Here is a 14770-nt window from a genome sequence, read left to right as displayed (position 1 = left end):
TTATACAGGAGCAGTGACCAGCTCCATGTTGTAGCTCCCACCCTTCCCAGCTATAGTCAGGTGATCCCACTGGTGTCTAATAAAAGGGCAGCCAAGTTTGGGAGTTTTACTTTGAAAGCAGCAAGTAAGTTGCAGGTAAAACTTAGTCCCTTTGTTAAAATATGGGATGACTTTGACGTAGTTGGCCAGCTTAAATATATTGCAATATATGGATAAACAATCCCTGTTTTGTTTAAAGGGTAAGGCATTTTTCAGTAGCAGTATGCACAAAATGTCTCAATGTCTTAAATATATTGATAATGGGTTGAGTGCAGAGGACTCTTGTATTTGTCTATATGTATTTTGTGGTCACGGCCTCATTGCACCCCCGCCTAATGGTTTTAAAAATTAGTGGTGAGCACAACTTTCCCTTGTTTGGCAGTTAAAAGGTGAGACACAAACAGCCTGGTTGGGTTGGTTTCAGGTTGGGTTAGAGTCAACCTGTGCATCACTAGTGCAATGACCTGTCATTCATATCCAGTCAGTGTCGGACTGGGACACCAGGGGCCCACTCTTGGTACTATTTTATTTCTCTCCTCACTCAACCTCTTCTCCTAGTCTCTTTTCTTTACATACTATAATCCCATCTATTTAGCCTAATTGTTCTCATAGAAATATGGAATGACCGTGAAATAGGCCAAATGTTTAGAAATAGGAGGTGCCACCGGGAGTTTCCTTGGTTTCCCAGTGGGCCAGTCCGAAACTGTATCCAGTAGATATTAAATGGTTTCCTTGGTGCCAGCACATAATGTAGTTGCTTGCTTAAAGGAGGTGTTCACCTTTAAATTCATTTTAGTATGATGCAGAGAGTAATATTCTTAGAAAATTTGCAATTTTTAATTATTTGTGTTTTTTGAGTTATTTAGCATTTTATTCAGCAGCTCTCCAGTTTGCAATTTCAGCAATCAGGTCACTAGAGTTCAAATTCCCCTAGCAACCGTGCATTGATTTGATTAAGAAACTGGAATATCAATAGGAGAGGGCTGAATAGAAAGATGAGTTATACAAAGTAGCAATAACAATACATTTGTATCCTTACAGAGCATTTGTTTTTTAGATGGGGTCAGTGACCCCCATTTGAAAGATGGAAAGAGTCAGACGAAGAAGGCAAATAGCCCAAAAACTATAATAAAAGAAAAAATGAAGGCTAATTGAAAAGTTGCTTAGAATTAGCCATTCTATAACATACTTAAAGTTAACGTAAAGGTGAATCACTCTTTTAAAAGTGTTATATACACTATTAATTAAAGGAAAACTATACCCCCAAAATGAATACTTGAGCAACAGATAGTTTATATTATATTAAGCGACATATTAAAGAATCTTATCAAACTGGAATATATATTTAAGTAAATCCTATGATCCCAGGGGGCGGCCCTTATTTTTAAAAATGGCAATTTTCTATTTATGATTACCCAATGGCACATACTACTAAAAAAGTATATTTTTATGAAAATGGTTTATTTACATGAAGCAGGGTTTTACATATGAGCTGTTTTATGCAATATCTTTTTATAGAGATCTACATTGTTTAAGAGGTATAGTTTTCCTTTAATGTAAATTGCCTTAGATTTGAGCAGCGTCACATCACTGGTCATGAACATAAAGTATGTGAATAGACAATACAGATTTATTAGACTCAGTGACAGTTCATGGAACATTAGAATCTTTGGAGAAATAATTAACACACAGTGATAAAATCTTTTCCGAACACCCAGTTTGGAGAAATAAGTAGACGTACATTGGGTTTCGTAACCTTAAAAGTTAGACATCTGGTGAGTTCCTTCTCGTGCCTTTCAGCTTGTGGCCATAAAGTCGTGTACAAAATTAGATGCATGATCCAAATTAAAAAAAAAAAAAAGGAATAAAACAATAAAGTCCTTGCCATGATGTTACCTATTTGGGTCTTCACGAACACATCCAGAAACACTCTCTCCATTCAACAGAACAAATACAAAGACGGAAGAGACCAACGCAATATCGTTATTTCGTCACATGATCGTCGGTCCTCCTAAATGCACATCGTGATGAGTGTTGACAGCAGGCACCTGGGAAGACAGCTAAACATTAGATGCCTTATCCAACCCACAAGATTCACACCCTCACTTACTTAATTACTTATTTAAAGCCTTTAGAATATATGCCCAAGCCAGAAAGCAATGATGGATACCCAGACAGCCCCTCATTAAAGGCACACTAAACATTATTGTTTGTATTTGGCTTCATGTATACAAGGCACACAGGGCATGGTGATCACTTCTGTAGACAGATGAGAAAAATACATGGGCATCAAAAAAAACCTCTGTCCAAGTTTCACTGCTTTCCGTGGCAAAGCGCAGACCATTTTTTTAGAAACGCCACCAATTGCGCTTTGTGCAGTACCATGGAAAGTAGTGGTAAGTGAATAGGGATCTTTAGATTTTAAATAAATCTGTAGTTGGGGGTTTCAAGTTGAAAGTGATTACTCACCACATAAGAGAAGTGGCCCAGGTGCACCGCCATGAGCCCTCAGCACGGGGAGCGGACAAATCGAGAATTTCTTTTAAACAGGCACTCAATGAAGGCAAACTTCCACCAGGCAGTCAGTTGAAAGTAAAAGGAGTTTATTGTGTCCACAGCCTTACGCGTTTCATCTTAACAAACAATCATAGGCAATGATTAAGCGTTTGTTAACACGAAATGCGTAAGGCTGTGAACACAATTAACTCCTTCTACTTTCAACTGACTGGTGGAAGTTTGCCTGACACTGTTTCAGTATCCCCTAGCAGGGCCAACCCCACAGTTTGGCTAGCACTGCCCTAAAGAGACATTGGGGCTTTAGGCCAGTAACCCATAGCAACCAATCAATGATTAGATTTTTTTTCTCCTTCTGCAAGGAGAACAATAAAAGCAAACATCTGATTGGTTGCCATGGGTAACTGCCAGTGTTTATAAATGATCCCCATTGTTCTTGTATATTCCCATAATCTTCAACTCATCCCAAACGCCATTATTCTTGGGCAATTGTGAAAATCCTATCAGAGTGGACAAGCAACTGAAGGTGTGGTCAGCCAAAATCAGCCGAAAAGGACAGATCTGGGTAAGGGGAGACAATGCAGAAAGGTAGAAGAGAAAGTGATGCTTTGCGGTGCCCTAGTTACATCAAGCCTTATTTTTAGTTTAGTGTCCCTTTAACACTCCTACCCACCCTTTCCACACACACAAATACTGTTGGTAAATTATCTCTCACACGCTGTTATTACTTGAGAGATTCAAGTCATGTGATCTAATGAGGCACACAGAAATCTATTTACAGGTTCTAAACAGATAGGAAATGTATACACGCATTGTCTGTTAAGGTGAAAAGTAAAAAAATAAAAGAGTGAGTGAAGGGTCTCTAGAGTCAGTGCTGGGTATGCTGACCTCGAGCAAAATGGCAGGCAAAGTCATACTTGTTTTTGCACTTGCAACCACAAATGTTGCACTGAAAAGGATTTTCAAAGCCGTGGCAGCCCATGTGGATGGTGTATAATATGTTGTCTGCAAAGTACATGTCACAGTGCTGGCAGTGGTGCAGGAGCTGAGGGTCCTGGACTGGAAGGGCGGGTGCAGGGGTGCTGGGTTGGCTGTTGCTAATGCTAGGGGTGCTGGTGCGCCCACTACGCTCACTACTTGGCCCCGCCATAGGGCTACAGTTCCTGTGATTGTGGGTCGGACGCCCTTCAGGGCTGGCAGGTGAGGAACTCTGAGCTACACTGGTGGAGACAGCTGAGCTACAGGCTGGAGGTGGAGGCTGCTGGATCATAAAGGGTTTTTCATCTGGACAGGGCCCGGTGTCTGGGGAAGCAGGATTCTGAGTGTCCGGTGGAAGGCTAGAGAGTTGCCCTGCCAAAGTGGACAGCTGGTTTAAGGGGTTGTCCACCATGAGCTCTTGGGGATCCCGAGAGAGACCCACTGAATGTGAGGCCTTGGCCAAGTGTTCATAAGCCTCGCTCTGGATGCTGGGAATCTCATGGGCGAAGTCGCTGAGATAGTCTGCTTTGTGCACCACCATGGAAGGCGGACTGAGATTAATGAGAGTCCGGCGGGTGTAACCCAGGCTGCTAACTTTCTTCTGAAGGACCCCCCACATTTTCTTATTGCCGAGTGATGGCCGGGTGCCTTTGATTGGCAGCATCTTGTGTTTGCGCCGGCGGTGATGAGAGAGGTTGCTTCGATCGCTGCAGCGGAAGGAACACAGCTCACACTTGTATGGCTTCTCCCCGGTGTGCGAGCGCATGTGAGCCTCTAGGTGGCGCTCGTAGGCAGATGCAAATGGGCATAAGTGGCAACGGTGTGGCTTCTCACCTGCAAAATATGTTCATATAATAAGTTACGTTCATGTCGCATCCAGCTTTCCTCCATTGACCAAATTTATGCGGCTAATTCTCTGGCCCAACTGGCATGCAGTATCATAGTGTGGTATCTTTTTAATGCAAAAACTGAAAGAACAGGGACCAAATATAAAGAAAATATACTGTTTATGCGTAAGGTTTATGTCCCTTCTAAGCATGATTATATAAGTATATAAGATGCCATACTAGTTGCACCTACTAAAATAAATGTTCATATTCTCCATAGAAAAGATCAGCTATTAGGGATGCGATCAGTGTATATTTAGAATGTTTCCTCCTGCAGTAAACCCGATAGTCTGTCTCTGACATGGATCATTTACCCACATCCTTCCCTTAAGGCGGCCATAGACGCACCGATAATATCATATGAAACAAATTTTCGTACTATATTCAGTGTGTTTGGTGGGAGACGAGCCGACTGATATTGGCCGACTCGTCAATCGGCTGGTTGTATAATTTTAATTGGGAACATATATTATTAAATATGTATATAAAAATATTATTATTAAAATATATTTTCCAGGAAGGATCGTAATTGTAGCGTCTATGGCCACCGCAGGTCATTCAACCCCAGATCCCCTTTGCTCTATTCTGATGGATGGATAAAAGCACAGATTTTATAGAAAGCAGAGGAACTTCAAGTCCTAGAATCCATCACTTCAGCACGGCGCAACAGCCATTACTTCCAAAGTATAGAACTGGGGCCAAATATAAAGAAAATATACTGTTTATGCGTAAGGTTTATGTCCCTTCTAAGCATGATTATATAAGTATATAAGATGCCATACTAGTTGCCCCGCTAAAGTAAATCTTCATATTTATGCGATCAGTGTATATTTAGAATGTTTCCTTTTGAAGTACAGTCTGTCTCTGACATTTATCATTTACCCCCATCCTTCCCTTAAAGGGGTGGTTCAACTATAAGGTAACTTGTAGTATGTTATAGAATATCCAATTCTTAGCAATTTTGCAATTGGTCTTCATTATTGATATGTTTTACATTTTTAGTTATTTGCCTTTTTCTTCTGACCCTTCCCAGCTTTCAAATGGAAGTCACTGACCCCATCTAAAAACAAATGCTCTGTAAGGCTACAAATGTATTGTTATTGCTACTTTTTATTACTCGTCTTTCTATTCAGGCTAGGTATGCTACACTATTTTGGATCTGGCAGAACCCCCGAATCCTTCGCAAAAGATTCGGCCGAATACTGAACCGAATCCGAACCCTAATTTGCATATGCAAATTAGGGGAAACATTTTTACTTCCTTGTTTTGTGACAAAAGGTCACGCGATTCCCCTCCCCGCCCCTAATTTGCATATGCAAATTAAGATTCAGATTCGGTTCGGCCGGGCAGAAGGATTCGGCCGAATCTGAATCCTGCTGAAAAAGGCCAAATCCTGGCCGAATCCCGAACCGAATCCTGGATTCGGTGCATCCCTAATTCAGGCCTCTGCTATTCATATTCCAGTCTCTTATTCAAATCAGTGTATAGTTGCTGGGGTAATTTGGACCCTAGCAACCAGATTGCTGAAATTGCAAGCTGGAGAGCTGCTGAATAAAAAGCTAAATAACTCAATAACCACAAATAATAAAAAAGGAAAACCAATTGCAAATTATCTCAGAATATGGTGGAAGACGAGCAGACTGATATCGGCAGAAGACTTGGGTTTCTTTGGGGCTCGTCGATTGGGCTGGCCAGAAAATTTTGATCAGCGACCTTTGAAGGCACCTGAACATCGCCCATTGTTAGTGCTGAATCGTCAGATACAGGTAGAATTCTATTGTTTCTGTCTGTATATCTGACAATTCAGCTCTACACGTGTGTATTGAAATGAACAATCTTTCCTGGAAAGATCTTTTCCAGGAAGGATTGTAAGTCTATGGTCTCCGCAGGTTATTCAACTCCAGATTCCCCTTGCTCCATTATGAAGTGATGGATTCTGGGACTTGAAGTCCCAGTCCTGGAGCACAGATTTTATGGAAAGCAGAGGGACTTCAAGTCCCAGAATCCATCACTTCAGCACAGAGCAACATCCATTACTTACTGATGACAAGAATGGGATCGTACCTGTGTGTATACGGATATGCTCGATCAGACGGGCTGTTCCTTTGCTGGCATAGTTGCAATAGCGACATTTAAGTTTGCCGTCAAAGGTCCGCTCAAAGCCGTCCACCAGCATCCCAGCGCTTTCATCCAGAGACACCTCCACGGAGGGATGGTCCAGCCCATTCTGATCGCTGTCAGTCGCAGCTGCCGGTAGAGCAAGGCACGGAGAATTAGCGGAGAGTGCATCGTGGTTCTGAGTCCCTGATTTGCAGAAAGTAAGTCAGTAAATAGCTGTTTGCTTGACATGTTTAATATCATGCACAATTGTACTGCAACTTCATGTGTTAACTGCTACACAGAGGTGCAATCGTTTAGTGCCTGTTCGAAAAACCCTGAGTTTGTCAAGTTCTCTCATGTAGGTTAAAAACGCATTTCACTTTTATCATGTATGTGGTTTGGTATTTCAAATCCCAAACCAAATCCAGGATTCAGTGCATCGCTAAAGCACATGAGCTTCTGTATCAGACTTTCTCTTTTCAGCTTAAAGGGAACCTATCACTGCCAGAATCAAACACATATTAACAATCTGACCAGTACAACATAAACACATTTAATCAAACTACATATATAATTTTTTGAAAAAAACTGCCGGTTTTAAAAAAATCCCTTACTTTATCAAATGGGTTCTTTCACTGAGGGAGGCCATACTGTGACTATAACAGAGACTCTAATATGCAAATTTCAGGAGCATGCTCAGATTGTAACACTGCCTTGAGTATTCTACCCAGAATGCCTTGTTTTAGTAAACTCCTCCACTAGACGTATCATGAGATTTCCCTATCTTGTCCCCTGCTGGTGATGTTATTATGCAAATGAAGGGCACACACTAACTTCCAACAGGTGGCAGCACTACTGAACAGCAGCTAACACACAGGTTTGACTGATTTGAAAATAGCTTAGAAGGGTTGATAAGCAACCAAGGAATTTCAACTGAGCATGTGCGAGATTTCAGAGCTACAGTTGGCTGGGCAGATATAGGTAGGAGGAGCCAGTGAAATCCAAGATGCCTGCCTCAGCTAGAACTGCAGTGGATATAGGGGAGATCTTGCAGAAGGAATAGTGAGCTGATCATTTACATTATACAAAAGATTCTAACCGTTTTAAAAATTGGGTTTTTTGGACTTTCACATAGTGTATTTACTTAGTAAATTATTTTAGTTATGATTGGTGCCCTTTAAACCTCCAAGGCTAGGGCTTGAGCATGCTCAGTTTGCTCCTCTCTCCCTCCTTCCTCCCCTCTCTGCTGTAATCTGAGCCCAGAACTATGAGTGAGCAGTGAGAGACTCAGACAGGAAGTGATGTCACCAAGCTAATATGTCAGCTGCTATGCAGGTCCCGAGCATTCTGAATAACAGGTCTCATACCTGTATAAGCAACTGCAGTGGGTACATTTGCTAGTGCCACTGGTAGCTAATGTGTCCCCCAATCTTACAAAGCCCATGCCACACAAGCCCATACCTCCTTGTAAAGTTTCAGCTTCTTTGTCACTGCTCACAGAGCCAGAGATCATGTTGACGTGGTGTGTCTGCTGAGTGAGATATTCCTGGAAGTCTTTCACAAAATCCAGCGTTTCTGGCTTCTTTTCACCCATATTCAGTGCTGGAATCTGCTTGCAGCGCTCCCTTCCTAAACACAGATAAAATACAAGTCAAACACAGAGCCATCGTCATGAGTCCTCAATGATTGCAGGTGTTAATGAAAAGTCAGAAAGGAATTTACAGTAAAATGATAAAGATATATGTGAAATATCTTAGTGCCCCAAGGGCTCCTACATGTGCCAATGTTGAGTATAAACTGATCAGCACCCCCTCTAGTAAAATATATAGTGAATAAAGTACCCCCTCTTATAAAATATAAGGATATTATAAGTTACGGAGGAGTTACATGACCATATAAAAACACGAGGCCGATCTCACTTTGAGAAAGGCCTTGGGTTTGGCCAAACGTCAGTCTTTTGCTCTACAATAAAGTAATATCTGAATTTTAAGTCCTGTGAGTGCAGATCTTTCTATTGGGGTATATATATATATATATATATATATATATATATATATATATATATATATATATGCAAAATCGAAAGTAGCGACACTCACAGGTTTTGTAGAAGGTTTGAAAAACAAAGAGTTGTTTATTAAAGCTCAACGTTTCGATCCCCCACAGGGATCTTCATCAGGAGAACATTTTATATATATATATATATATATATATATATATATATATATATATATATATATATATATATATATATATATATATATATATATATATATATATATATATATAAGGTCCCAATAGGGACTGAAACGTCGGGCATAGATACGATGTAACAATAAAATAATTAATTTTTATAACAGGGAGTGCTGGTCTGAGAATAATTGGTGTGTGTGTATATATATATTTATTTTTTTTTAAAGGAAAAAAATGTAACCCCTTAAATCCCGGCATCTTTTGTTCTATCCATGCCAAGCACTGCAGGAAAGGCAAGCCCTGGCAAAAAAAAGCAAACGCAGGAATGTAGGATGCACTGCTCTAGCACAATGGTGTATTTATACTGCACATATAGAGTTACTAACAGCAATTCTCTACAACTGTCTCCAAGATAGAATGCCACAACTGAACCTGCTCTCACCCCTTTCCCATGCATAAAACCCAGGGTCAATATAAAATATCACAGCCGGGGCCTCAGCTTCAGGTGCTATACTATGGAGTTCAGACTTCATTTCCCAGCATCCTCGCTCAGTAAAGTTTGAAATTCGCATTTTAGGCAACTGCTGTACAGATGGAATAACTTGCCAGGACAACATGCAGCTTTGCCCAGGTGGGATACAAAGAGAATCGTCACTGAGAGAGAATGAATACGCTCTTTTAGCCGGGGGCCTTGGAGGAGGAAGAGAACACAGGAGAGTCAGTTAGAGGCGGCTGCTCGTCGGAGTAACAAGTTCTGAGCAACAGCTTCATCCTTTCTGCACTGACAAGCCCAGCAGTGTCTCCCAGCAGCCCACCCACTGACACTGGCCTAGTGTATCCACACACACCATCATATCCTTGTGCTCTGTCTGTAATGCAGCCTCTGTCTTTATATACAACATACAGCAACTCATCCCCAATGCTTAAAGGAACAGTTCAGTGTAAAAATAAAAACTGGGTAAATAGGCTGTGCAAAATAAAAAAAAATCTAATATAGTTAGTTATCAATAAATGTAATGTATAAAGGCTGGAGTGGCTGGATGTCGAATATAAAAGATCAGAACACTACTTCCTGCTTTTCAGCTCTCTAACTCTGAGTTAGTCAGTGACTTTAAGGGGGGCCACATGGGACATAACTGTTCAGTGAGTTTGCAATTGATCCTTAGCATGCAGCTTAGATTCAAAAGCAACAATTATGACCCATGTGGCCCACCCTCCAGTCACTGATTGGTTACTGCCTGGTAACCAATCAGTGGAAACCAAGAGAGCTGCAAAGCAGGAAGTAGTGTTCTGGCTATTATGTTACACATCCAGTCACTCCAGCTTTTATACATTATATTTTTGGCTAATTAACTATATTAGAAACATTTTTTTATTTTGCATGGGCTATTTGCCCAGTTTATATATATATAATACACAAAAGCCATGAATATCCTGTAAATTATATCCTTATAAACGGTGAGTTCTGATGTCATCAGTTATAAACGGTGAGTAGTGATGTCATTTCGGTCACATGACTCACTGAAACTTGTGTATTATAATAAATAAAGTACCCCCAGTTGCAAAATATGAGGATATTAGAAGTTACCTCGGAGTTCCATGACCTGTATAAAAAAACTTGTGTTTTTATATGGTCATGAAACTCCTCGGTAACTTATAATATCCTTATATTTTACAACAGGGGGTACTTTATTCCTATATACTGAACAATTCCTCTATAAGCTGCTGATACTGAACTGCAGTTACAGAGACGCCAGTGTATATAGTGTCAGGCAAAGCAGCTCTCTCCACTGATATCAGTCCATACAACCCTCTGGCTATCACAAGAAGATGGAGTTGCAAATGTATAAATGTAACAGGGTGATACAAGTTTCCAGAGCTAATGAATATGCCACATTATATATAAAAAATAGAATTCTGCTAATTAGAATAGTTTGAGCAGAACCCAATTCCCCATCATGAACAGCAGCTACAATCCTATAATGATTGTATAGCGCCAACATATCCCATAGCTGTTAAAGGGATACTGTCATGGGAAAAATCCGTTTCTCAAAAGAGTAAATAGATTTTTTTTTATTTAATTTTGAAATCTGACATGGGGCTGGACATATTGTCAGTTTCCCAACTGCCCCCAGTCATGTAACTTGTGCTCTGATAAGCTTCACTCTTTACTGCAAGTTGGAGTGATATTACCCCTCCCTTTCCACCCAGCAGCCTAACAACAGAACAATGGGAAGGTAACCAGATAACAGCTCCCTAACACAAGATAACAGCTCCCTGGTAGATCTAACAGCACTCAGTATTAAATTTCAGGTCCCACTGAGACACATTCAGTTACATTGAGTAGGAGAAAAATCAGCCTGCCAGAAAGCAGTTCCATCCTAAAGTGCTGGCTCTTTCTGAAAGCACATGACCAGGCAAAATGACCTGAGATGCACCTACACACCAATATTACAACTAAACAAATACACTTGCTGGTTCAGGAATTAAATTTGTGTGAACAGTGTAATTTAGAAATAAAAACTACATCACAAAAATCATGACAGAAGCTGGCCATACATAGTGAGATCTGTGAGTGGATCAGGTGGGCGATATAGGATGATCCTATCGTGGGGACTAGGGCCCAATGATCGGATCACAACGAGAAGAATACGGACGGTCGGGTCAAGAACCGCATTAAAGAACCGATGATGTCCTCAATCCAACGGGATTTTTAAAGATGCCCAATCAACACATGGCCGACTTTTGGCCAGAAATCGATTGTGGAAACCCGTTGGAGAGCCCCATACACTGCCGACTTAATCTGTCCGCAGCTTCTATCTGTCCGTGTATGGGGGCCTTTAGAAAACAACTACAAAAAGGCCAGACGTTCTTTTGACTCGTCCTCCTTGGGGACCTCTGAGCAGTGATTAAACACCAAGGATAATTGCCAATTATGTGGCAGTGGGGCCCTACATGAATAGAGAACATGAGCAACTGTCATATAGAGTAATTACTCTATATGACAGTTGTCGTGTTGTGTATTAATTCCATTTATATACAGAGAGTTTAGCAAAAAATTAAACAGGCAGAATGGTCTGGGGAGTGGGTCAGTTGAACAGCACTGCCTTATTCAATCCAAAAAAAAGGTGTAATATGCTTTATCTCTCACCTTGCTTATTTTTGATCTTGCCCACTCCCACACCTTGTGTCTCATTCCCTTCCCCTGTAGATTGTAAGCTCTTTTGCACAGGGCCTTCCTCACCTTTTGTACCAGTACTGGTCGTTATGTATGTGACTCTGTATTTTCTATGTACAAGTATGTAATTCATGTGATTTCTTTGTATAAGCACACTTATTGTACAGCGCTTACAATATGTTGGCCCTCTTAAGGTGGGCAAATCGGGGGAGAGATCCGCTCATTTGGCGATGTCGTCAAACGAGCGGATCTCTCCCCGATATGCCCACCTTGAGGAATGGGAATGGGGGTCGGATCGCGGGACCGCATCAACGAATAGATGTGGCCGCGATCCAACGGGATTTTTTGTCCCATCCGGTCGAGATCTGGCAGACTTTCGGCCAGATCTCGATTGGGGAAGCCCGTCGGGGGGCCCCATACACGGGCCAATAAGCTGCCGACTTGGTCTGTCGGCAGCTTTTATCGGCCCGTGTATGGCCACCTTTAGAATTCATAATAATAATAATAAAAGGCAGCCGAGACACTCAATAGGCACTTAGCTGACAGCTATTTCCTCGTGACACTGTATGGGTTTGGCAAAGTTTGTCCAGGGCCAGTCACCCATAGCAACTAATCAGCAGTTACAATAATTAAACCAATGTGGGTTCACCATGTTACAACATACCCACTATTATCTTTCATATAAAGCTACGGGCCCCCCTGCCCAGCAACAATCACTCCGGCAGCAACAAACAGGTGACAAAATGTGTAACTACGTGTTTACTTTAATCATCACATTCCACTTACACTGAGACTTGGATGTAAAAGGTTTCAAGGATACAATATATCAACATTTCAGCTTTCTCTTTTAAGGGTCAAGGCACACACTCAGATTTGGGGAGACTAGTCGCCCGGCGACAAATCTCATCTTCTTCAGGGCGACTAATCTCCCCCAACTGCCTCCCAGCCGGCTAAAATGTAAATCGCCAGCAGGATGGAACTAAGAGCGCTTCGTTTTCCGAAGTCGCCCGGAGTAGCCTCACAAGGAATCTTTGGGCGACTTTGGAATACGAATTGCTCCGAGTGCCGTCTTGCCGGCGATTTACACTTTAGCCAGCGGGAAGGCAGGGGAGGCAGTTCGGGGAGATTAGTCGCCCCGAAGAAAAGGAGATTTGTCGCCGGTGTGCCCTGACACTAAGGATAAAAGAAAACCTTCTCTTATTTTGAGTAAGAGGCTGCAACAGGTTGCTTAGATACTGGAGTGCTGCAGACTAAATTATACATTAATGTCTGAATTATGACCACTTAAGGTCTGAATATATGACCGAAAATGTTGATTCTGCACAATAAAAATGATTTTTTAAACAAAGTCCTATGAGTGCTAAGTCAATGTTGTGGATGTGCTTGCTGAACTACAACTTGGCAACCAGGCAGTTGATGGTGTATACTCTGAACATACAGACGTCCATACAAAACAATGACTAACAGATAGAAGAGGTAAAGGAGCTTACAATTTGGACATATACTGGATATTTTGTGTTAGGGTCACACAGCCATTGTCTAGGGGTACAGATACAGGTATGGGACGTGTTAACTAGATTTTCATTTCTTTCTATGGGGAAACCACATGAAGTAGTCCTCTGTTCACATAGCTTTAGGTCTGCTTTCATATATACAGGAATGGGACCTGTTATCTCAGGACCTGGGATTCTCCAGATAAGGGGTCTTTTCGGAATTTGTCTCACCCTACCTTCAGTCTACTAAAATATCATTAAAAAATTAATTAATCCCAATAGGATTGACTATGAAGATTTTCATTCATCCATGGATGACCTGGATGAATTGAACTGAAGAAGCTGCTCGTATAAGTAGTGAAACGTCTTCAATGATTACTCAGCAAGTCCAGTTGTTTTAGATTTACCTATACTAGATATCCCTATACTAGATATCCCTATACTAGATATCCCAATAGGATTGTTTTGTCTCTAATAAGGATTCAAGAAAAAGTGCAGACACTGCTTTCAATACAAATCACAAACAACTTCCAAACCACTGAAAATGCCTAATGACTGTATATTTGGGAAGTGGTTTAGAATCCAGATCTCTCTTTATATGGAGCTATTTGTATAAGATCATCACTACAGTACATAGAGGGGACTCACACTAAAGTGACCAGGTGTGAATAACAGACACAGGAGGAGGCCAAGACCTGGACTGCAGAGCTTACAATCTAAGTGGCACTGCCCATGGAAAGAATCCCCCCTGGAGGCAGTTATGTAGTCAGCCACCTATAGAGAGAGATGATAATGTAAAGAGGGAAAGGTACCTTACATACATATATATATGCCTCTATACTGAGCCAGAAGGGGCGGGTCTCTGATTCCCATATATTCCCTGGAGGCCCATATGGACTATACCGGCTATAGGAGATATATATGACATCACACACTCCCCTGACACACAACTAATTCTACCTGGGCGCCCAGCTTTTGTTTTTGAACAGCCTGTTACCCGCATACCGCTTATGACGTCACACCCCCTCTAGCCCCGCCTCCGCCAGGTCCCTACTTACCGTCACCGGGAGCTCCTCACAACGTGGAACCTCCACATGCCGCCGGCGGGGTGCAGGGGAAACACTCACCGACACCTCCGGTGAACACCGAGCCCTACCACCGCTAGGGCCCTAAAAAATCCTCACACGCATGCGTTCTGGAACGTCCACCCTGTGTGGATGCGCATCCGTCTATGGTTGATGCTGCGGAAGAAGTGCATGGTGGGGATTGTAGTTCTAGCTGGGTAACTACGGTTGCCGTGACAACAAAGTACTCCAGTTGCTCTTTAACGTCTTCCTTGTAACACTACGGACCTGCTTTGTTCCCATAACCCTTTTAGTTTTAGATAG

General features: G+C 41.7%; 1 protein-coding gene across 4 annotated transcripts; it reads right to left on the bottom strand.

Annotated features, from left to right (window-relative positions):
* Positions 1-1647: 1647 nt before the first annotated feature.
* On the bottom strand, positions 1648-14630 carry ikzf5.L (IKAROS family zinc finger 5 L homeolog). 4 transcript variants are annotated; one of them, NM_001091449.1, is given in 5 exon segments: positions 1648-2087; positions 3442-4365; positions 6483-6722; positions 7980-8147; positions 14441-14515. In NM_001091449.1, coding segments are annotated over 4 exon segments (1362 nt in total). In that variant the 5' UTR covers positions 8113-8147; positions 14441-14515; the 3' UTR covers positions 1648-2022.
* Positions 14631-14770: the final 140 nt, after the last annotated feature.

Source organism: Xenopus laevis, chromosome 7L, assembly GCF_017654675.1.
Source record: "Xenopus laevis strain J_2021 chromosome 7L, Xenopus_laevis_v10.1, whole genome shotgun sequence".
In the NCBI taxonomy this organism is placed as follows: domain Eukaryota; kingdom Metazoa; phylum Chordata; class Amphibia; order Anura; family Pipidae; genus Xenopus; species Xenopus laevis.
The sequence above is the reverse complement of the archived record's forward strand: the minus strand, read 5'-3'. Positions and strand labels throughout refer to the sequence as shown.

Coding starts and splice junctions, on each gene's coding strand:
- ikzf5.L (XM_041568465.1), bottom strand. CDS start 8,112: ATGGGTGAAAAGAAGCCAGAAACGCTGGATTTTGTGAAAGACTTCCAG. Junction 6,723..7,979: donor AGCTGAAACTTTACAAGGAG/GTATGGGCTTGT, acceptor TCTGCAAATCAG/GGACTCAGAACCACGATGCA. Junction 4,366..6,482: donor GCATATCCGTATACACACAG/GTACGATCCCAT, acceptor CATATTTTGCAG/GTGAGAAGCCACACCGTTGC.